Genomic DNA, 22,774 nt, shown 5'->3' with positions numbered 1-22,774 from the left:
AGACCTAGCACCATTCACCCACCAAAAGCTGCCTATGTAATCATGCACATGAAGTCTTCTGCCAACATACTCACTAGCTAGCTTTGCCATCAGGATTGGTTCTAGCTGCAAGAGGCAGATATTCAAGCAAAGAGGCAACTAAACTCAGTGTGGAGTTGAACAAACTGAGTGGGTAGAAGCAAGAATGGAAATCAGAAAAGGGTAATTTTTAGGTCTTCTTGTTGATTCTTTACCATTAGATCAAGGAAACTATAGTCCATTACAAGCCATTTACCTGTCAGCTATGACACTTGGAGCATCCAAGAATCCTGCATCGCTCCGAGCCTAGGAAGGGCCATATCTCGACAATGCTCTCCCTCTCTCTGAATGATTTTTATAAAAGTTCCATAGCACAGCTGCATATGCAAAATGCATGTGTAACTGCGTGTCTAATTTACATGAACACTTAGCAGAATTGCATACAGACTCTGGAGAACTGAGCATACAAATGACATATGGTCGGTCACCTGCATGCACAATTACATGATTTACATATGCAATTGTGGTCATTGTCATCCATCTTTAAACAAAAAAAATTGGGTCAACCTATGGAATTCCTTGACCCATGAGGTCACTGTGAATGCATTTACAACTTTATTCCTTATGGCTAGTTCACACCTCCTAGGCTCCTCCCAGACTCCTTACTTCAGGGCAAGATCCCAGGATTTACTCTCCCCCTGGACTTCCTCTGTGTTCTTGACTCTCTCCCTCCTTTCAGGGAGGGACTGCAGACTCCTTCCCCTGAAGCTTTTTCACTCTCAGCTTCCTGGCTTTACAGTGCTGTCCCAGCCTCTCCCCAGCTGGGCTTCACCCTAGTTAACCCCAGCCCTCCATCTAGCAGGTGATGCCAAGTGACCTAATTGCGTTAACCCTATCAGGGCTGGTGTGGGATGCACATCCCATAGCAGAGGAATATAATATGCATCTAAGCGTATGCTTTTGCAATAGAAGAAAGAATCCTTTAGACCTCAAAGAATTCAGGTAAAGAGATAAACAGTTCTAATCACCATTCCGTAGAAAGTGTTAGGAAAGGGATAATTTCTCGGTTTTGAACTTTGTCTGTTCACAGATCTAGCTATTCTGACAAATTCATCTTTGTAACAGATTCTGAAGTTTGATAAAAATCTCAAGTTATTAGTAATGATTGTAGCTAGATGATGTCTGCAAATTTAAATATGGCCCTGCTTCTTCTCTTTAGCTCAACCCTAAACCCCAAGAGCTTGATCTCTTCCTCCCGCTACTCAGCAACCTCCACAGAGGCATTTCAATTCCATTACTCACAGTGCCTATCAGTGTCCGAATTTTGGTTTTGCTAACTGATAGCTAGGGAACTACTATCCACTCATAAATAAATACTAGATTCATCACCACCCCTAGTAAATATTGCTCTGGAGAGAGCATAGCAAAAGCCACCTACAATAATTTAAGATTTTAAATCTGCACTGTATGTTATGAGGAAAAAAACTTAAGGAGTTTAGGAAGGCTGAGTTTATTCTCAGATAAGGAAAGATTGAGGGAATTAGGGAGGCTGGAACCATGTAAATGGGTCACATGGTTAAAAATGTCATAGTAAAAAATTAGGAAACAATGCACAGTGATTTTTTACGCAAAGTAATAAACACATGGAATAAACAGCAAAGTAGGAAGGACCACAGAGTTTTGAAAAAAATTTTTTACAAATCCTAAAACTATTTTTCCATCTCTAACCAGTTTTACTACCAATTAAAGATACTGAAGCTAAAGCAGTTGTACAATACATAAGCCGCAACAGCCAGGCAAAAGGGAGATAAATAAATAAAAGGGAAGCATTAATTCAGAATTTCTATCTATTGAGGTACTTACAGATCTCCCAGCACTAACATCTAAGAACTTCATAAACTGCAAGGAATTTATCCACACAATGAAGAAAAGAGGTTGAGAGGAAGGAATTAGTATTACTTTTTGTTGTTGGTTTATAATTATGTTGTTTCTCACTTCTTTTGTATCCGCCTTCAGCTTGTCACAACAATCTTACTACAGTGTCAGTGTAAGTAAAAGCACAGCGTTAAAATGAAACTAAACATTGTCAGTGCCAGTTTGTGGAAACCATGCTAAAATGTCACAATGAAAAAATGTCACTGCAGATGTGTTGTGGCCATGCTGCAGTGTCAGAAAGAAATGTAAAAAGAAAAGGAGGACTTGTGGCACCTTAGAGACTAACACATTTATTAGAGCATAAGCTTTCGTGAGCTACAGTTCACTTCATCAGATGCATTCAGTGGGAAATATAGTGGGGAGATTTTACATACACAGAGAACATAGAACAATGGGTGTTACCATACTGACTGTAACAAGAGTGATCAGGAAAGGTGAGCTATTATCAGCAGGAGAGCGGGGGTGGGGGGAAAACCTTTTGTAGTGATAATCAAGGTGGGCCATTTCCAGCAGTTGACAAGAACAGTAGGAGGGGAAATAAACAAGGGGAAATAGTTGTACTTTGTGTAATGACACATCCACTCCCAGTCTTTATTCAAGCCCAAGTTAATTGTATCCAGTTTGCAAATTCATTCTAATTCAGCAGTCTCTCGTTGGAGTCTGTTTTTGAAGTTTTTTTGTTGAAGAATTGCCACTTTTAGGTCTGTAATCAAGTGACCAGAGAGACTGAAGTGTTCTCCGACTGGTTTTTGAATATTATCATTCTTGGCATCTGATTTGTGTCCATTTATTCTTTTACGTAGAGACTGTCCGGTTTGGCCAATGTATGTGGCAGAGGGGCATTGCTGGCACATGATGGCATATATCACATTGGTAGATGTGCAGGTGAACGAGTCTCTGATAGTGTGGCTGATGTGATTAGGCCCTATGATGGTGTCCCCTGAATAGATATGTGGACACAGTTGGCAACGGGCTTTGTTGCAAGGATAGGGTTATGGGTTAGTGGTTCTGTTGTGTGGTGTGTGGTTGCTGGTGAGTATTTGCTTCAGGTTGGGGGGCTGTCTGTAAGCAAGGACTGGCCTGTCTCCCAAGATCTGTGAGAGTCATCTGTCGTCCTTCAGGATAGGTTGTAGATCCTTGATGATGCGTTGAAGAGGTTTTAGTTGGGGGCTGAAGGTGATGGTTAGTGGCGTTCTGTTATTTTCTTTGTTGGGCCTGTCTGGTAGTAGGTAACTTCTGGGTACTCTGTAGTTCACAAAAACTTATGCTCTAAAAAATTGGTTAGTCTCTAAGGTGCCACAAGTACTCCTTTTCTTTTTACGAATACAGATTAACAGGGCTGCTACTCTGAAACCAGAAAGAAATGTGATGCCAATGCAGGTTATGATGTATCAATGCAGTGTAAGGGTTGACTGACTGATATAGACAGTACCTGACTTTACATCAAGTTTGAGGCAAACTAACTGTGCATGGTCAGTAGCTATTTTTCAAATCCTAAGTCAACTGGAGACCAGCCAATAGTTTATGAACTATCGCTCACTTCATAGGATATAAAAGGAAATGATTTCCTGTTATGTGCCCTTGTCTAAACTAACCAGAGCTAGAGTTACGATCCAACAGTATAAAAACAGACAGATACTATGTCAGAGATACACAGCAGATGTAAAGTCACTCTTCATGAGACAGAAGTGACCACATCACTCACTAGGGACAAATAGTAGTTGCTAAATAAATAAATAGTACCCCTATCACTAGTATAGAAAAGTAAAAATCCCTCAGTGGAGCTGTTGCACATTTGTTTGCTGCCTGTACAGAGCACCAACTGCCAGGCCAGCTAGTTGCTTATTTATACATTTAAATACAAACTGCAAAGCACTGAGTGCCCACAACTCTCAGTGGCAGTCAGTGAAGTCAATGAGGGTTAAAAATGCCCAATACTCACAGGTTCTGCCGGTCACTGACAAAAATAATCACCAGAGTAGGATCAAACATCCGCTGTATAAGTCTACAGCATCCACATCACTTGATAAAGAAAGAACATCTTAGCAAATAAAACAGGGCTGTCCAACGATTTTTAAAATTGCAATTAATTGTCAAAATTAAAAAATAGTCATGATTAATCGCAGTTTTAATCACATTGTTAAACAATAGAAGAATACCAATTTAAATTCAGCATGGAAGCATGTCCTCTGGAATGGTGGTTGAAGCATGAAGGGGCATACAAATGTTTAGCATCTCTGGCACGTAAATACCTTACAATGACGACTACAACAGTGCCGTGAATACCTGTTCTCAATTTCAGGTGACATTATAAGTAAAGGCAACATTATCTCCCATAAATGTAAACATAAGGAGAAAGACAGGAAACATTATTTTCTCCATAAGGAGAAAAGCAGGCAGCATTATCTCCCATAAATGTAAACAAACTTGTTTGTCTTGGCAATTGGCTGAACAAGAAGTAGGACTGAGTGGACTTGTAGGCTCTAAAATTTTACATTGCACTCAAAAAACAGTTATGTAAAAAAAATAATTCTACATTTGTAAGTTGCACTTTCACGATAAAGATATTGCACAAGAATCAGACAAAGAATGGGAGAGGTGTTGGTCAGAGAATATATAGACAGACACTGAACTCTACTTTTATTTGAAATTAGAGTAAACGTTAACTGTCTTGATTCTGTACGGTACCATGTGCCAGCAAATCCACTGCTCAGCACCTTAAAGGAGCAGGCCCAAGGAGACAGCCACTTGGTACAAGAAAAGACAATGAATACTTAACACTAGTTCCATGTATGTATGGGAATGTGCCATCCATTTTAATTGATGCAAATAGCATGTTCTAGGCCCCAGTCCTGCACTCTGCAGTGTATAGACAGACTCCTGCACTTTAGTTTGCACTGCTTACTATCAACCTAGAAGGCAGCTGGCAGTGTAATCAAGTAGGTAAACTGGCCTTCATTTTATTCATATTTATTAAAAAGTAAATACCCAAACAGCTTTAAAATTTTATATATAAAAAACAGTATGGTGGGGAAAGGCATAACAGATTTTCCCTAGCCATATATATTATCATATCTACAGCATGGAACAATGTACATATTAACTAATGGCTTACCATTAAGTTCACATAAAATATACACATATAAATTACAACAAAATTACATGCTTCACTGGAGTCTTTCCTCTAAAAGCCATGACACGCTGGGGAATACTAAGATGTTTGTGGCGTAATGTGCAAATAATGTCATTTCGCTCGAGAATAATCTTTTAGGTAACATGAGATGTGAAGAATTAATCCCCATTCACTTCTTGTTAAGAGAGACAAAAATCATCCTTTGGTTATAGGAATGTTTTTTAAAAATGAAAGCATAGAATTTGCTAGAATATTCATCATTTCCAATCTTAAACTCACAGCATACAAACAGATGAATCCAGCAAGTCAGAGAGCAAAGCCAATTTAATCTGTGGCTCCCCTGAGGTAAATGTAGTTCACAGTCCTGCCCCCACCCCAACCTCAGCCATAATCCCTGGTTCCTGGAGGTAAAAAAGCACTGAAGTGAGGAAAATTCTGCAGCAGGATATAATGATCCAAAATGACAGGGACAATAATGACAATGAATTTCATGTCTCCCAGTCATGAGCTGGGGATGCTTGACTGGGCTGACTTATACAATTAAATTGTTACAGGTACAGCAGGAGATGCAGTTATCAGCTGCATGCTTTTGGGAACGATGCCTCCAGCATAAGAAGAGCTATGGAATGCACAGTCTCTTTTGTTGTGAACAAACTATTACTCCTGTAGGTATGCTTATAAAGTTGTACCCTTTGACAGAGGAAAAACTGGGTTAAAGACACAAGTCATTTTAGGGTATTTATTTTTATCCATTTTGAAAGTAAAAACTCTTTGATGGATAAAATACCATCTGATTCAAAGGGCTTTGTGCTAAAACCACTACAAGTAAACAGAACCTACAGATTTCATTAATTTAAGAAATAAGAAGCACTGTTCATAATACCAAGGCTTATGATTCCTCCGTCTCCCCCACTACTACTTACACCAAATCAGAGTATTAAGAACTCTTAAATGAAAGAGAAAATTGAGATTGAAACTACAGAAACAGCCAAGTCAATGCTTATAGTTCATTTCCCATATATTCCACAAGAGGCAGCCAATCATGCCTTTACAATCCTCCTCACAGCAGATAACTGGTTTTCTTTCTGAGGTCCCTCATATACAACCCATAAGATTTTCTTTTAAATAAAATCAGTCAAAACATTTTCTGCATATCCTAGCTGCTTTTAAACACCCATAATGGTTTGCTAGCAGTTCTCGTGGGGCTGAGCATTAGAAGCTACTTTCACAGTCTTCCATTTTCAAGTTAAAACTCTACTAACATGAAGATGTGTAGCAACAGACTTCATATCTATAAAAGCTTTCTAGTGACAAATTGTCAAACCATTTTAATTTTCAAGGGAGAGAAAAATTTGGAATAAGGATTTAACTGTCTGTGCCTACATTTGGGCAATGCCTCTATTACATATGTCAATATTCTCAAAATACTAATTAAATAAATATGAATTATAAAGCTGTAACATTTCCTAATTCAGCATTTACTCTAATACGAGGAAAAAGAGCTGTAGGAGCTTAAAAAGAAAAAAAGCGTTTATTCTGTTTTTGACAGCTTAATGAACGCTCTATTCCTTTGCATTGATTTTCTTTTTTTTTTTTTTTTTAAATGGGAAGAATTTCTCATGGGGTTTACAGTAAACCAGGAATGCTCAGTCCTCAACCGAAGAGCCTCCTTTCCACTTTTCTTTGAACAACTTTTTTTGTTCAAAGATATAGAATTTTAGTTAACATACTTTGGAAAAAAATAAGCACCAAAATCCTGGAGAATGCTGAATTATGAAATGGAGAGCCTTTCCTGGAATCTAACTGAACTGGAGATTTTGCAAAGCAAAGTGAAAATGTGAATTTCATTAGACAATCAGATTTTTTTTGCGTGTCAAAAAATAAAAAAAAAAATCAAGAAAATACTGTATGAGATCATGCAAAAGATTCTACAGTTCTACTTTCTGTCTTTAAGATACATAAATAGATTCCAGTAAGAAACGGTAATTAACACAACTATTCCATTTTAAATTCATGACTTACTAAAGAACCTAGAAATACATTTCCTTATACACTTAAAAGTTCATCTTGGAGGGAGAATATGTACATACCCAAAAAACTCTATAGCACCTAGAGATATAAAATAATGCATCTTAAAAAAGAACTCTGCCACTTAGAATTAGCCAGCATTTTCTGTGCCTGTTTAAAATTGTAATAATCTTGACTGTTGGAGCTCTGCTTTAAAATGTTTCCTATTTTCCTAGCCCCCAACATAATGTACATATAATTCAAATGGAGATTAATTCTTCCATTAAAAATGCTTTAAAATAATTCTCTCTATGATCTTGAGCTCTCCGCTTTAGCATCTTCATAGTGCCTCTTTTCCAATTTTCCTTGAGCTACATAAATGAAACTGACAGATCACTGCTCAGATAGCAGCCACATTCTTCCCCCAAAATGTTGCCTTTTTGCTATTCAGGAGTATCCGAATACCAACAAATGCTAAATGAAGTCTGACATGTACCCCTAAGAAACAAACTTGTAAGTTGTGGCTTCAAAGGAAACCTTGAATAAATAGGACACATTGTGTACACCCAGGCTAACATCCAACATATGCTATAGTTTCCTGATGCTGAGACAGAGCAAGAATAGCCCCTGGTAAAGTCTGTGATTTGCCATTGCTGGTACTTCCAACATTTATAATGTACCATCCATTTTTGCCTGTATAAACAATTTTAAAATATAATTAAGAGGGCTGAAGCAACAATATTTCAGAAAGCTATAGAGTAGGATATAGTCATGATTGTTTGATAAGTTACTGGTTAGATCAGCAATTAGGAAAAAAAAAAACAGGAATCGCACTGCTGATCCCCTTCTGATAAAAACCAAATACCAATGCAAAAACAGTAAATAACTGCGTAAATGGTTTTATCAAGTCAGAAAATAATCTACACAGTGGGTATATTAAAAGTGTTCTTTTGGGGGGCTTGGGTCAACACTACAACTCTAGGGGGAGACCTCTGCTGTTAAACACTACTCACTGCAGCCTGTAGGTGCAACTAAGGGTACAGATGCACAAAAACCTGTGACAGAGGGAAAAAGAAGGCAAGAAACATTATGAAATTGCATTTAATTGTTAACATAAAACTACTTATGACACTCCTTTCTATACAAGCTTCTCCCCCCCCCCCCCAACCTATTTTGAGCTTTAAGTGTCAATGCCATTATCTAATGCTAAGTTCCTTAAAGGTGAACTGCAAGTAGTTCATGCCATCATTTTGCTTCTTTATGATGTATAAAGAACTGAAAGGTTGGGTGTGTTGCTTATTCTCCACCTCCCTCCCTCCAAGATTCAGGGCTTGTCTAGGTTAGGATGCAAGGTGCATTTCCAAAAATGCATTAGCTAACATGTTTTAAAACTAGTACCAACAGTACAAGTTAACTGGACAAGATGAACTGTAGGGCAGAGCCTAGGGCTCACCTCGGTCAGCTAACAAGTGTTAAAATATAACTTGCCCTAATCTACACTTGGACTGAAATCCTGGCCTTATTGAAAACTGAGAGCTTTCCCAACATCATCAGTAGGGCCAGATATTAACTTACACTTTAAAAATGTAAGGTACAGTGTTTGTTAACACTTAAAAAGAAAAACATTTTCTTGAAATCCAGACATACCCTCTGATAGTTCAAGTGTGTATTATGAGCTTTCAGAATTCTTCACTGAAGGGATGAGATAAAGAATCTTTAAAAGCCAGCTTTTTTCCTTCCAACTGTTCATAGGCAATGGAATTAAAAATGGAAAGAGCTTTAAATGGTCTGAATAGAAAGAGGGTCACTGTCAATCAGGTTTCACTTGCTCAGTACACATGCAAGATCTCTAGGTATACTAGCTCTCCCGTTGTCCAGGGAAATCAGGATAGGCCAGACCTGAATTTCTAACATTAAAAACATGCAGAAAAAAGTTGAAAACATTTCTGGCCCTTTTCCATAACTTACAGAGGCAAAAAAGGGTACAAATCAAATTTTGCTCTTTGAATGGGAAGGCATCAGGCCTATCAGTAAAGTATCATTCAGTATCTGATTTTGTGCTGTATCTTGGCAAGAAAAAAAATGAGAATTTTCCACCATAAAACTGTATTAACCCTTGCTGTTTACTTTGACATCACACAGCAATGAATCTAAAGTAGCATTTCTGCAAGAAAACCTTAAATTAGCCTTTGTGAGTGTCTTGTAAATACATCTGTCGCAATAGCTAGGAATTATTTTAAATTGTTCCGATTATCATTTTGCCATAAAACAACAAACTGCGTAGTCAGAACTAAGCTTTAAATAGATTACAAATAGGTTTCCAGTTAATTACAGTCTTTAAGATTATTACTTTTAAGTAACACTATAAAAATTAGAGTTTACTCTATTTTTTTTTAATACCTAGCAGTAGAGTATCTTAAAATATTTTAAAGCAGCAAAATGGTTACTAAGAATGAACTAAAACTAAGCAATTAGTTTAAGTTGAAAGTTGCTGTTGCACTTTAATAATTTTTACAGTAGCTCTGGCTACAGATCATCCAAAGAAACTTTCAAAAATCTATTTGTCAATATAAAACTTAAGACTGCAGGCTACCGGGATTTTTTTAATTCTTTTAACAATTTTCTTTTAAAGGGAAAAAAAATGCAGATGTCACAGTCTTTAGTCCCAACAGGATATTTTGTAGAGTGGGCCATCTGTAATAAAGTTTATTATTAAAAACCAAGTAGACTAAGGGGAAGATGTATATGCAAAAGTATAAAAGTACTGTACCATCAAGAGAAAACTAAGTGTCCACTGTTAAAATCCATATCATGACATTTCATGTAGACAGGTTAATTTTTGCTATTAGGCTTTGGGGACTTAGGTCTTGATACTGCAATGAGATCCATGGAAGGCTCTGCTGGTGTGAATCTCATTGCAGGTTCAGGGCCCTAGTTAGTTAAGATAATAACAGACCTGAATTCAACACCACAAGGTAACTCACACTAGCAACTGCCACAACCTTTATTTTAGCAAACAATGAATCAAGAGTAATGCTAACCATTTGTACAGTTTTTAAAAATCCGTATGACTTTCAGTCATTCTGAATTACTATAGTGAAATATAAAATTCAAGTATCCTATGTAAAACAGAAGGGTTATATTTTAAACAGTGACACCCATACTACAGACTAGATTGAACCTTTGTTCAACATCCTAAGTATGGAGTGGCTCATAACTGTGCCCTCCACTCGCAACTGCAACAGGTGCCCCATCAAAGAATTGTGACTCTCAGAATCAATTTCTCATCTTTTTCTCTTGGGATAAAAGGAGTAACTTGCAATTAGCCAATTACATCCCTGTGTGTCCATTCCTCACCCATTTTCTCACAAGGCAATGACCCCACAGACCCCGGTGTCCCTCTGTGCCCACATTTGTTGGTGGAAGTTGAGGTTGGGGGTTGGCTTATGCCCCCTTCTCCTTTACACAGTTTTATCACTGCAAGTGACAGTCTTTCCCTAAGTGAGCTAAATACCAGCCATTATACTGAAATAGAATAATCCTACCCATCAGCAGGGAATTTACGAGTGACGGTTGGTGGGCACTCAGAGCACTTTGTTTTATACCCATATTGTTCCATTCGGCTTTTTTGAGCACTGGTTATTTTAATTCTGGTTAAACGTGCCAAAATACTATGTGATGAGTACCTAATAATAAACTGACAAATCAGAGTACAAGGACTCTGTACAATTACTGATTTGTAATTTCACAGTAAGGTGTATTGTGAATTATAATCTGCAATCCCTTCATTCCAATGCAGTATAGCCCTTAGAACTCGTCAGTCATATGCCCACAACAAACACTGCCTTAATACTATTGAACTGATGGAGAAATTCCTCGGCAATACAGCTGCTGATATTCCTTAAAAGGACGAACCCCTCTATCTGCTAGTTCTTAAAATGAGATAATAGAAAAACTAAAATTCAAGTTCTCTTCTTTTCACAGTTTCATATTACTCCTGATTATGAAGATATATATACATACTAGCTGATCCCACTCAAGAGGGCAACCTCTAATTATCCTTATGCTTGTTATTTTTCCACAATATGCCTCCTAAATGCTCTCTGTACCTCATGTATTTCAATTGAATTAGGAGATCTATCCCTATTTTTCCTTTCCAAATGTCCCTATTGATAAACATTGACTAGTTTAATTCTAAAAAAATGGTAAAACCTTTATAGTCAAATATTGTGTGATGAACTTTCAGGTTGCTGGATAAAAGAAATAAACTATCTTCAGGTAAAAAAATTAAATTACACATCCACCACAACTGGCAAATAAGTATTCAGGATATTTCTTCTGAAGATGGTATCTCCATCCCTGCAAGGGATGTGTAGTTTCTTCACAACTGCTCTGCATAGATCTTGATATGAGACTGCCAGACTACCCATGAGGGTTAAGAAAATCTTTCCATAAAGCTCTCTTACTGCTAACAGAAAAAGAATTGTTTCAATTTATATAATCACCCAATAAAATCTACAATGAAAGAACATTAAGGGTCTGATGCAAAGAAAGAAATTCACAGATAAGACTGTCCTTTAGCATGTAGGCACGACGGGGTGCACCTAGAAAGGAGTTAAGTGGACACCCTGCTGTGTCTAGATGTTGAAGTACAATTCGAGCCGTGAATTTCCTGGCTTTTAAGATTTTTGCATGACTCACAACAGTCTTTTTATTTCAGAGTAGCAGCCGTGTTAGGCTGTATCTGCAAAGAAGAAAAAGGAGTCCTTGTGGCACCTTAGAGACTAACAAATTTATCTGAGCACAAGCTTTTGTGAGCTACAGCTTATTTCATAGGATGCAAGCAGTGGAAAATACAGTGGGGAGATTTTATACACACAGAGAACATGAAATAATGGGTGTTACCATAAACACTGTAACCAGAGTGAACAGGTAAGGTGAGCTATTACCAGCAGGAGAGGAAAAAAAAAACCTTTTGTAGTGATAATCAAGGTGGGCCATTACCAGTGGTTGACAAGAACGTGTGAGGAACAGTAGGGGGGCAAAATAAACATGGGGAAATAGTTTTACTTTGTGTAAGGACACATCCACTCCCAGTCTTTATTCAAGCCTAAGTTAATGGTGTCCAGTTTGCAAATTCATTCCAATTCAGCAGTCTCTCGTTGGAGTCTGTTTTTGAAGTTTTTTGTTGAAGAATTGTCACTTTTAGGTCTGTAATCGAGTGACCAGAGATTGAAGTGTTCTCCGACTGGTTTTTGAATGTTATCATTCTTGGCATCTGATTTGTGTCCATTTATTCTTTTACATAGAGACTGTCCAGTTTGGCCAGTGTACATGGCAGAGGGGCATTGCTGGCACATGATGGCATATATCACATTGGTGGATGTGCAGGTGAACGAGTCTCTGATAGTGTGGCTGATGTGATTAGGCCCTACGATGGTGTCCCCTGAATAGATATGTGGACACAGTTGGCAACGGGCTTTGTTGCAAGGATGGGGTCCTGGGTTAGTGGTTCTGTTGTGTGGTGTGTGGTTGCTGGTGAGTATTTGCTTCAGGTTGGGGGGCTGTCTGTAAGCAAGGACTGGCCTGTCTCCCAAGATCTGTGAGACTGATAGGTCGCCCCTCAGGATAGGTTGTAGATCCTTGATGATGCGCTGGAGAGGTTTCAGTTGGGGGCTGAAGGTGATGGCTAGTGGCATTCTGTTACTTTCTTTGTTAGGCCTGTCCTGTAGTAGGTAACTTCTGGGTACTCTTCTGCTCTGTCCATGTTTCTTCACTTCAGCAGGTGGGTATTGTAGTTGTAAGAACACTTGACAGAGATCTTGTAAGTGTGTTTGTCTCTGTCTGAGGGATTGGAGCAAATGCGGTTGTATCGTAGAGCTTGGCTGTAAAAAATGGATTGTGTGGTGTGGTCTGGATGAAAGTTGGAGGCATGTAGGTAAGTATAGTGGTCACTAGGTTTCCGGTATAGGGTGGTGTTTATGTGACCATTGCTTATTAGCACTGTAGTATCCAGGAAGTGGATCTCTTGTGTGGACTGGACCAGGCTGAGGTTGATGGTGAGCTGGAAATTGTTGAAATCATGGTGGAATTCCTCAAGGGCTTCTTCTCCATGGGTCCAGATAATGAAGATGTCTTCAATGTAGCACAAGTAGAGTAGGGGCATTTGAGGATAAAAGCTGAGGAAGCATTGTTCTAAGTCAGCCGTAAAAATGTTGGCATACTGTGGGGCCACACCATGCCCCACAATATGCAGTGCCACTAATTTGAAGGTATACATTGTCCCCAAATGTGAAATAGTTATGGGTGAGGACAAAGTCAAAGTTCAGCCACCAAGTTTGCGGTGAAATTATCAGGGATACTGTTCCTGACGGCTTGTAGTCCATCTTTGTGTGGAATGTTGGTATAGAGGGCTTCTACATCCATAGTGGCCAGGATGGTGTTTTCAGGAAGATCACCCATGGATTGTAGTTTCCTCAGGAAGTCAGTGGTGTCTCGAAAATAGCTGGGAGTGCTGGTAGCATAGGGCCTGAGGAGGGAGTCTACACAGCCAGACAATCCTGCTGTCAGGGTGCCAATGCCTGAGATGATGGGGCGTCCAGGATTTCCAGGTTTATGGATCTTGGGTAGCAGATAGAATACCCCAGGTCGGGATTCCAGGGGTGTGTCTGTGCGAGTTTGATCTTGTGCTTTTTCAGGAAGTTTCTTGAGCAGATGGTGTAGTTTCTCTTGGTAACCCTCAGAGGGATCAGAGGGTAATGGCTTGCAGAATGTGGTGTTGGAGAGCTGCCTAGCAGCCTCTTGTTCATATTCCAACCTATTCATGCCTACTACAGCACCTCCTTTTTTATTATGATGTCAGAGTTGTTTCTGAGGCTGTGGATGGCATTGTGTTCTGCACGTCTGAGGTTATGGGGCAAGTGATGCTGCTTTTCCCGTGCATATCGGCAGAAGCACTCTATGTAGAAGTCCAGTCTGTTGTTTCGACCTTCAGGAGGAGTCCACCCAGAATCCTTCTTTTTGTAGTCTTGGTAGGAAGGTCTCTGTGGGTTAGTATGTTGGTCAGAGGTGTGTTGGAAATATTCCTTGAGTCGGAGACGTCGAAAATAGGATTTTAGGTCACCACAGAACTGTATCATGTTCGTGGGGGTGGAGGGGCAGAAGGAGAGCCCCGCAGAAGAATCTGTCTGACCTCGGGGCCTAAGAGTATAGTTGGATAGATTAACAATATTGCTGGGTGGGTTAAGGGAACCACTGTTGTGGCCCCTGGTGGCATGTAGTAGTTTAGATAGTTTAGTGTCCTTTTTCTTTTGTAGAGAAGCAAAGTGTGTGTTGTAAATGGCTTGTCTAGTTTTTGTGAAGTCCAGCCACGAGGAAGTTTGTGTGGAAGGTTGGTTTTTTATGAGAGTATCCAGTTTTGAGAGCTCATTCTTAATCTTTCCCTGTTTGCTGTATAGGATGTTGATCAGGTGGTTCCGCAGTTTCTTTGAGAGTGTGTGTGGCACAATCTGTCAGAATAGTCTGTGTGGTATGTAGAACGTAATGGATTTTTTACCTTCAGTCCTTTTGGTATGAATTCCATCTGTTTGCATATGAAAAAGGAAGATGTCTGTCTGTATTTGTACGAGTTTTTTCATGAAGTTTATAGATTTCCACTCCATATTGCTAAATTCAACTGCACATCTACCAATGTGATATATGCCATCATGTGCCAGCAATGCCCCTCTGCCATGTACATTGGCCAAACTGGACAGTCTATGTAAAAGAATAAATGAACACAAATCAGATGCCAAGGATGATAACATTCAAAAACCAGTCGGAGAACACTTCAATCTCTCTGGTCACTCGATTACAGACCTAAAAGTGACAATTCTTCAACAAAAAACTTCAAAAACAGACTCCAACGAGAGACTGCTGAATTGGAATGAATTTGCAAACTGGACACCATTAACTTAGGCTTGAATAAAGACTGGGAGTGGATGTGTCCTTACACAAAGTAAAACTATTTCCCCATGTTTATTTTGCCCCCCTACTGTTCCTCACACGTTCTTGTCAACTGCTGGAAATGGCCCACCTTGATTATCACTACAAAAGGTTTTTTTTTTTTCCCTCTCCTGCTGGTAATAGCTTACCTTACCTGTTCACTCTGGTTACAGTGTGTATGGTAACACCCATTGTTTCATGTTCTCTGTGTATATAAAATCTCCCCACTGTATTTTCCACTGCATACATCCGATAAAGTGAGCTGTAGCTCACGAAAGTTTATGCTCAAATAAATTTGTTAGTCTTTTTATTGCAATTTTTGCTGGGCATGATTTTTTAAAAAATTTGAATACTGTTTGGTTTACATTAAACTTAATGTACATGTAATTACATATTATGCTGGACACAGATGCAACTCAGAATGCCTTGAAGACACATTCAAGTAAAGTTAGGATGTGCTGAGATATAGAGGTTTCAGCAAAACTCAAGGCACCCACAATTAACAAAAAAGAAGCTAACTTTCTGGAATCTAGGTAATTCCTAGGCAGTTAAAGCCAAGGAAATTACTAATGTCTAGGAGGTTTATTAATTTTACTATGGAATTTCCTTACTTAGCTGTGAAATTTGGCAAGTGAAAGAAACCTTCTGTTAAGGAGTTCTTTACTTGCGAGTTCTGCTGTGGCATCTGCATCTCCAGGGTGGCCATCTTCAGTGGCTGAGGGGATGACCAAAGCCACTGTAAAGCTGGCGATATGAAGATCTGGTGGAGCATGGGCTTTCTGATTCACGTGGTGATGGACGTAGAGATACAGGACTCATATGTGAACTGGAGAGATCATGCTCCCAAAGAAAACACCTTCACCAAGTTTCATTTCAATTAGTGGACAATTTGGAACATCCTGGATGCCTTCACTTGGAACCAGAATCCTATTTTTCTTGCTATAAAAAAAGCTTTTTCCTCTATAAAGTAGATCAGCTTCAGACCTGCCTGTCAGCATTTCTATGGACAGATTCACGTCTAGAGGGAACAAACACAATCTCTTCTCTGGAAGAGTTTAAGCCAGCACCAGTTTCTGAGGTTCCAAAGGCGCTATGGGTGTTTGCACTATGACCTGCATGTTGGACCCATGCACCTCATCATTCATTAAATCAAGTGAGGAGGTTTGAGTGTTTTTTCATCGAAATTCTTAACACCCTGCAGTTGAAGATTAATTCAGACAAAATGGGGATGATGGAAGTGGAGTGAGGAATGCCCTTGAACGCATAGCAGAGGTGGTTCCTGCCCCCACAGTGGAGGGGGTTTGTCCAAGATTGTCTCAGACTGGGGGTACTTTTGGAACCCTGACCATCCTAGGAGTCGCAGGTGACAGTATCTTCATATTAGTAAGGCCACTGACAGTTTCATGTGACAGTCTCATATGCATACTACTCTAGATGAAATTACTATAAGGTGGGTGCTCAACTGGACTAGAGAGTACTTCCCAATGATTCACCATCACGCCGGGAGGGCATATCCAGAGGGGCCCAGCAAGGGTCAGTTCTCGGTCCAGCTCTATTTAATATTTTCATTAATGCTGTGGTGCCCAAACTTTTCCTGTCATGCTCCCGCCCCCACCAGTAATGTAATCTGTCCATGCTCCCACTCCATTACTGCACAATTTGCTCAGCAGAGGAGTTGGACGCAGAGCTGCAGGCACTCCCTCCCTGCCGCCCACCGCAAGAGCCGCCCCCACCAAATGTTCCTACAGTTTGGGGACCATTGCATTTAATGACTTGGATAGGGGAGTGGAGAGTAGCTTATAAAATTTGCAGATGACACCAAGCTGAGAGGGGTAGCAAGAACTTTGAAGGGCAGGATTAGAATTCAAAACAATCTTGACAAATTGGAGAACTGTTCTAAATTCAACAAGATGAAATTCACTAAAGAAAAATTCAAAATACTTCACTTAGGAAGCTAAAAATCAAATGCACAACTACAAAATGGGGAATAACTGTTTAGATGGCAGTACTGAAGAAAATGCCCTGAGGGGTATAGCAAAACACAAATTGAATATGAGTCAGCGTGATGCAGTAGTGAAAAAGGGTAACATCATTCTGGGGAACAACAGGATGTAATGCAAGACACAGGAAGTAGCTGTTCCACTCTACTCCGCACTGGTGAGGCCTCAGCTGGAGTACTATGTCCAATTCTGGGCACCTCACTTTCAGAAAGATGTGGACAAGTTGGAGAGAATCCAGGGGAGAGCAACAAAAATGATAAAAGTTTAGAAAACCTGACCTATGAGGAAAGGTTAAAAAACCTAGACATGTTTAGTCTTGAGAAAAAGACGACTACAGGGGGATGTAAAAACAGTCTTCAACTATGTTAAGGGCTGTTACAAAGAGGACAGTGATCAATTGTTTTCAATGTTCACTGATGGTAGGATAAGAACTAATGGACTTAATCCGCAGGAAAAGAGATTTAGGTTACATATTAGGAAAAACTTTCTAATTATAAAGATAGTTAAGCATGGACAAAGGCTTCCAAAAGAATTTGTTGAATCCCCATCATTAGACATTTTTATTGTGTTAAATAAACTCCTATTAGGGATGGTATAGGTTTATTTGGACCTGCCTCAGCACACCAGGGATTTGGGGGGAGCTGGACTTGAGGACTTCACAGTCCCTTCCAGTTCCACATTTCTATAATTAATAGTAAGTACGTACATTTTTCATTCATTGGTTGGTAAAGCAATAGAGACAACACCTTTCGGACTTGTACCTCCCCAAAATTATCTTTGCCTTTGGAACTTTGACTTGGTTATTGCAATGACTTATGTAAGTGGCTTGAAGACCACCAAGCAGCTACAACTCATGCATAATGCAGCTGTCCTCCTGCATGGCAGAGTCAGCCAAAAAGCAATACATCACACCACTTCCTCCTGGGAGATGCAACTCATGGTCATGACTGATCCATAAAACTCTACATGGCTTCTCTTAGCTACCTTGGAGGCTGCTGTGGTAATACACAGGAAGAGAGGAAGCTGAATACAGCTGGACTGATCAAGCCAGTAGTCTTTTGACTAGAGGGCTGGTGGAAGAATGTACTTAGGGTTCTTGGCTTAGGAATTCCCTTCTCTTACAAGTCTGACAGGTCTTAAAGGCTGTTTACATTCATGGTGTGCTACAAGGCCTCTCCCTTTTCCTGGGCCTTTCCTGAATACAGATAGCAGGTGACATTTTGGGTGCAGGGTGGAAGACGTTTTGTTTTTTAAACTTTGGGCTAGATTGTGCAACCCTGACTCATGTTGATGAGGACTTACTCATGTGAGTAATCCTACTGAAATCAGTGATATTACATGCATGAATACAAACTCCTCAGCATGAGCCAGGGTTGCACAATCGATGCTTGTGTGTTCACAAGCCATACGAGTTGCTAAATATTGTACATGCCCCTAGGGACTTAGCATGGACGTACTTTATAAAAATGAAATAAAACCCCCCAAATCATTCTGGTACCATCAACATGAATGTTAATATCAACAATTTGAACACACAAGTTGCTGCTACTGCATATTTTCCATTTTTAAAAAGCAGAGTAACCCTTCCATTTATATTTTTCAAACAAGTAATCTGTGCACTTTAGACCTTTAAACTGCAAAACTTCAATTTTTAAAAAATATTAGACTTGCAAAAAAGCACTTTAATCTTCTCCTTCTACAACTCAGTCACTCATTTTGTTGAAATGATACATACATTAACACTCAAAACTGTATTCTGTGCAATAGATGACATTTGTGCCAAGTTTCAGCCCTAAGCTATTTTTTCCTATAGATTTATAACCCCTGGAATACAGAGGTTTCTAGTGGAAACCACCCCAGCCCCAGAGCTGCTTATGCTATTTGAATATATTTGCAATGCAAGTTCTCTCCATAGATCGAACAATTTAAATAGCCGAGGGTGGTGCAAGCAAAAAGCGATTGATGGACCAAACTCAACTAAAAAATGAGAACAACAAAAGGGAAGTCAGATTATCAAGACAAGTGTGAACTATTTTTTTAATGTAAAATACCATGTAGTGAGCCATTTAAGATAATCAACAACATCTGTTTCTTGACATGGACTATTTTGGTAAACATGTTCACAGATCCTACAGTTTTTCTGCGGAAACTAAAGAGAGGGTCTTGGCTTCAGAACATCTCTGAACAATTAGTCCTCAAGTAAACACAGGATTCAGATGCTTAATAAAATTTGGCATATTATCTGATTAGGAAATATTTGTTTGAGGCTTACGAGGGGTTAGCTTGTACAGAGCACTTCAAATACCACATTTGTATAGACTGTTTTACACTGATCCAACACAAAAGGAGCTTCTTTAGTATTACACAACTATGCATGGCTGCAGAAGTCACTGGAACTTCCTATAGGGAATCACCAGACCATGAAGATCCTATGACATATTTTGCTGCATCTACTGGCTGACAGACCAGAACAGATTCTCTCTCCTACATTCAGGATGGAGACTAGGAAGGCCAGAACTAAACCAATCAGATGTGTGAGCCAATTAAACGGATTTAGTTATACATCTAAATTTAGACAATGGAAATTATGCAAGATAGATTCCCACAAGACACACTTTCTATAAAAATACTTTATGTAAGTACATCAAATTAGTTATATATTTTTGTTTTACTTTAAATACATCAACCATAAAGATGGATAAGAAAGGTAAACATAGAAACAAAACATACCATCATAGTAGACAATAGCTCCTACAAGCCTGTCTTTCCGTAGCATTGGAAAGAGTTCCAAGGCTCTTGACTTGCTGAGCACATAGCTGCTTTTCAGACACTGACTTCCAGCTACAAGGTCATATAGTTTTATTCCCACCCAATAGTATGGCAACTGCCACCATCTGAAAAAAAATAAAATAAATGTCAACTGAAAAGGGAAAAAACCCTCCAGTCATCATTATATATTGTAATATTAGCTGTAATTAGCGTTACTATGGTTATTACTTTCTATTCTGCACCAAAGTTTGCCATTTACATAGGTCTTTTTTGTCTTCAAAACATTTTACAAGCAGACATTGACTAACCTACAATACACCTCAGATATTATCCCCATTTTACATATGAGGAAACAAAGGCAAAGGGGCAAAATTGCTTGCCCATGTCCGTAGCACTTATCTTTGAGAACTCAGAGAATGGATGAGGTCCCAGAAGACTGAAGAAGGGCAAACAGATCTTTAAAAATGGGAACAAAGAGGATCAAGGGAATTATAGATCAGTGCTGTGCACAGTTCTGGGCACCATACTTTAGGAGACGTGGACATACTGAAGACAGTCCAGAGGAGAGCAACAAAAATGACAGAAGGTTTAGAAAACCTGACCTCTGAGGAAAAGTTATAAAAAACTGGACATATTTAGTCTTGAAAAGATGTCTGAGGAGGAACCTGATGATAGTCTTCAACTTTGTTAAGGACTGTTCTAAAGAGGACAGAGATCAATTCTTCTTCATATCCACTGAAGGTAGGAGAACTAGTAATGGGCTTAATCTGCAGCAAGGGAGAATTAGGCTAGATATTTAGGAAAAACATTCTAACTATAAGGGTAGTTAAGTACTAGAACAGGTTTCCAAGGGAGGTTGTGGAATCCCTAGTGTGACGGTGCTCCCCATAAGGCTTTATGGAAATATGCTTATGAATATATATGACATAAGTGGAATATGTTCTATGCTACATATGCCATGGAACATATCTACATAAAGGTTATGATCTACTGAATCTATTAATCCTATTTGTATGCATGTATCATTTTTGTATTCAAAGTTATGAATATTGGCCATGTACTGACTTGATTTCTAAATAACCTTAGTAGAGCATTTGGTCAGTTCCTGGAGAAAGGAATTCACAAAGTTAAGCGCCCAGTCAAGAAGCACTTAAGGAACAATGCATCTTGTTGTTGAATGTCTCCAGGAAGGCTTCTTATGTGGATTGGAGATCTTGATGCATCTCCAATCCACATAAGAAGCCTTCCTGGAGACCTTCAAGATACCATGTGGAAATGGCTTCTGCCTCTGAAAACTGAGTCATGCATGGACATGTGACTTGCCCAGGTGACTCCAGAACTCCATCTTGGAGCTGGACTTTGCATAGGAGAAAGGAGGGGGTCTCCACCCACAAGAGAAAGTCTATTTAAGCCCGTGGGAGACCCCTCCATTTTGTCTTCAGCTGGCTAAAGAGAGCCTCTCCACACCCAAGAGAGAAACTGGAACAAAGAACAATAACTACAGGGGGTGTGAGTGATTGCTGGACCGGACTAGAAGGAGATTAGTCTGTAAAAGGAAGCTTACTGGAACTGGTGAGGTTTTGTCTGTATTCAGTTTTATTAGACAGACTTGCGAGTTTTATTTTGCTTGGTAATTCACTTTGTTCTGTCTGTTACTACTTGGAAACACTTAAATCCTACTTTCTGTATTTAGTAAAATCACTTTTAACTTATTAATTAACCCAGAGAATGTATTACTACTTGGGAGAGGGGGACAAACAGCTGTGCATCTCTCTCTATCAGTGTTCTAGAGGGCGAACAATTTAGGAGTTTACCCTGCATAAGCTTTATACAGGGTAAAACGGATTTATTCAGGGTTTGGGCCCCACTGGGAGTTGGGCATCTGAGTGTCAAGGACAGGAACGCTTCTGTAAACTGCTTTCAGTTAAGCCTACAGCTGGTAGGGGACGTGGTTCAGACCTGGGTCTGGGTTTGCAGCAGGCTAGCGGGTCTGGCTCTAACCAGGCAGGGCACTGAAGTCCTAAGCTGACAAGGCAGGAAAGCAGGAGCAGAAGTAATCTTGGCACATCAGGTGGCAGCTCCCAGGGGGTTTCTGTGATCGAACCCGTCACACTTAGCATTGGAGGTTTTTAAGAACAGGTTGGACAAACACCTTGTCAGGGATGGCCTAGGTTTACGTGGTCCTGGCCTCAGCATGGGGGAGGGCTGGACTTGATGACTTCTTCAGGACCCTTCTAGACCTACATTTCTATGATCCTATAGTGCAGAGGTTCTCAGACTGGGAGGCACAGAATGTATTCTGTAGGGGTGAGAGAAGCTTTTCGGAGAAAAAAATATGACTGCACACATTGAGAGCGAGGCGGTCGGAGAGCGGCGGCTGCTGGGCCCAGCTTGGAAGGCAGCGCTGCCGCTGTCAGCAGCAGTGCTGCCTTCAGAGCTGGGAAGCTGCCGGCCAAGCACTGGGACGGGAGACGTAAACTACTACTACTACTCCTCACACACACACACACAGAAGAGGGGTGCGATCAAATAAGTTTGAGAAATACTGTTAGAGAGTGCCTGTATAAAAATCAGAATTTAACTCAAGAATTCTTGGGGAGAGGGGAGGCTTCAGCAGTCATGCAGAAGTGTGACTTAAACACATTTCTAATTTCCCCATCACCTGTCTAGATGCCAGCATTTTACATCAATAATAATAATAATTTGCCTAGAATTTGAAACTGTTCCCGTTTTAGTCAAAGCTTCAGAGTTAATAATTTTAGAATTATATATAAAGAATGTGCTCCTCAATAGAAAGGAATGTGCTTAGGAACAATTAAATCACAAAAACAATGTTACAATCATGTAAAATGTAAGTCAGTGCAAATTAAGGGCCCAGACTTATGTTCCTTACTCAGGCAAAACTCCTGTTGGCATCAATGCAAGTTTT

The 22,774-nt window shown here is 39.6% G+C and overlaps 1 protein-coding gene across 5 annotated transcripts in view; it reads right to left on the bottom strand.

The window, feature by feature from the left end:
* The window catches only part of GPD2 (glycerol-3-phosphate dehydrogenase 2), a 122,165-nt gene that overhangs the window by 42,459 nt on the left and 56,932 nt on the right, over positions 1 to 22,774 (bottom strand). For all 5 annotated transcript variants that reach the window (XR_012154259.2, XM_073305516.2, XM_073305520.2 and 2 more), the window contains exon 6: positions 19,807 to 19,970. Coding sequence is in view for 4 of the 5 variants with exons in the window: in XM_073305516.2 (XP_073161617.1) it covers positions 19,807 to 19,970 (164 nt within the window). In the remaining variant the exon portion in view is untranslated. The remainder of the gene's footprint in view (positions 1 to 19,806; positions 19,971 to 22,774) is intronic.

This window comes from Lepidochelys kempii, chromosome 11 (assembly GCF_965140285.1).
Source record: "Lepidochelys kempii isolate rLepKem1 chromosome 11, rLepKem1.hap1, whole genome shotgun sequence".
Lineage (NCBI taxonomy): Eukaryota > Metazoa > Chordata > Testudines > Cheloniidae > Lepidochelys > Lepidochelys kempii.
The sequence above is the reverse complement of the archived record's forward strand: the minus strand, read 5'-3'. Positions and strand labels throughout refer to the sequence as shown.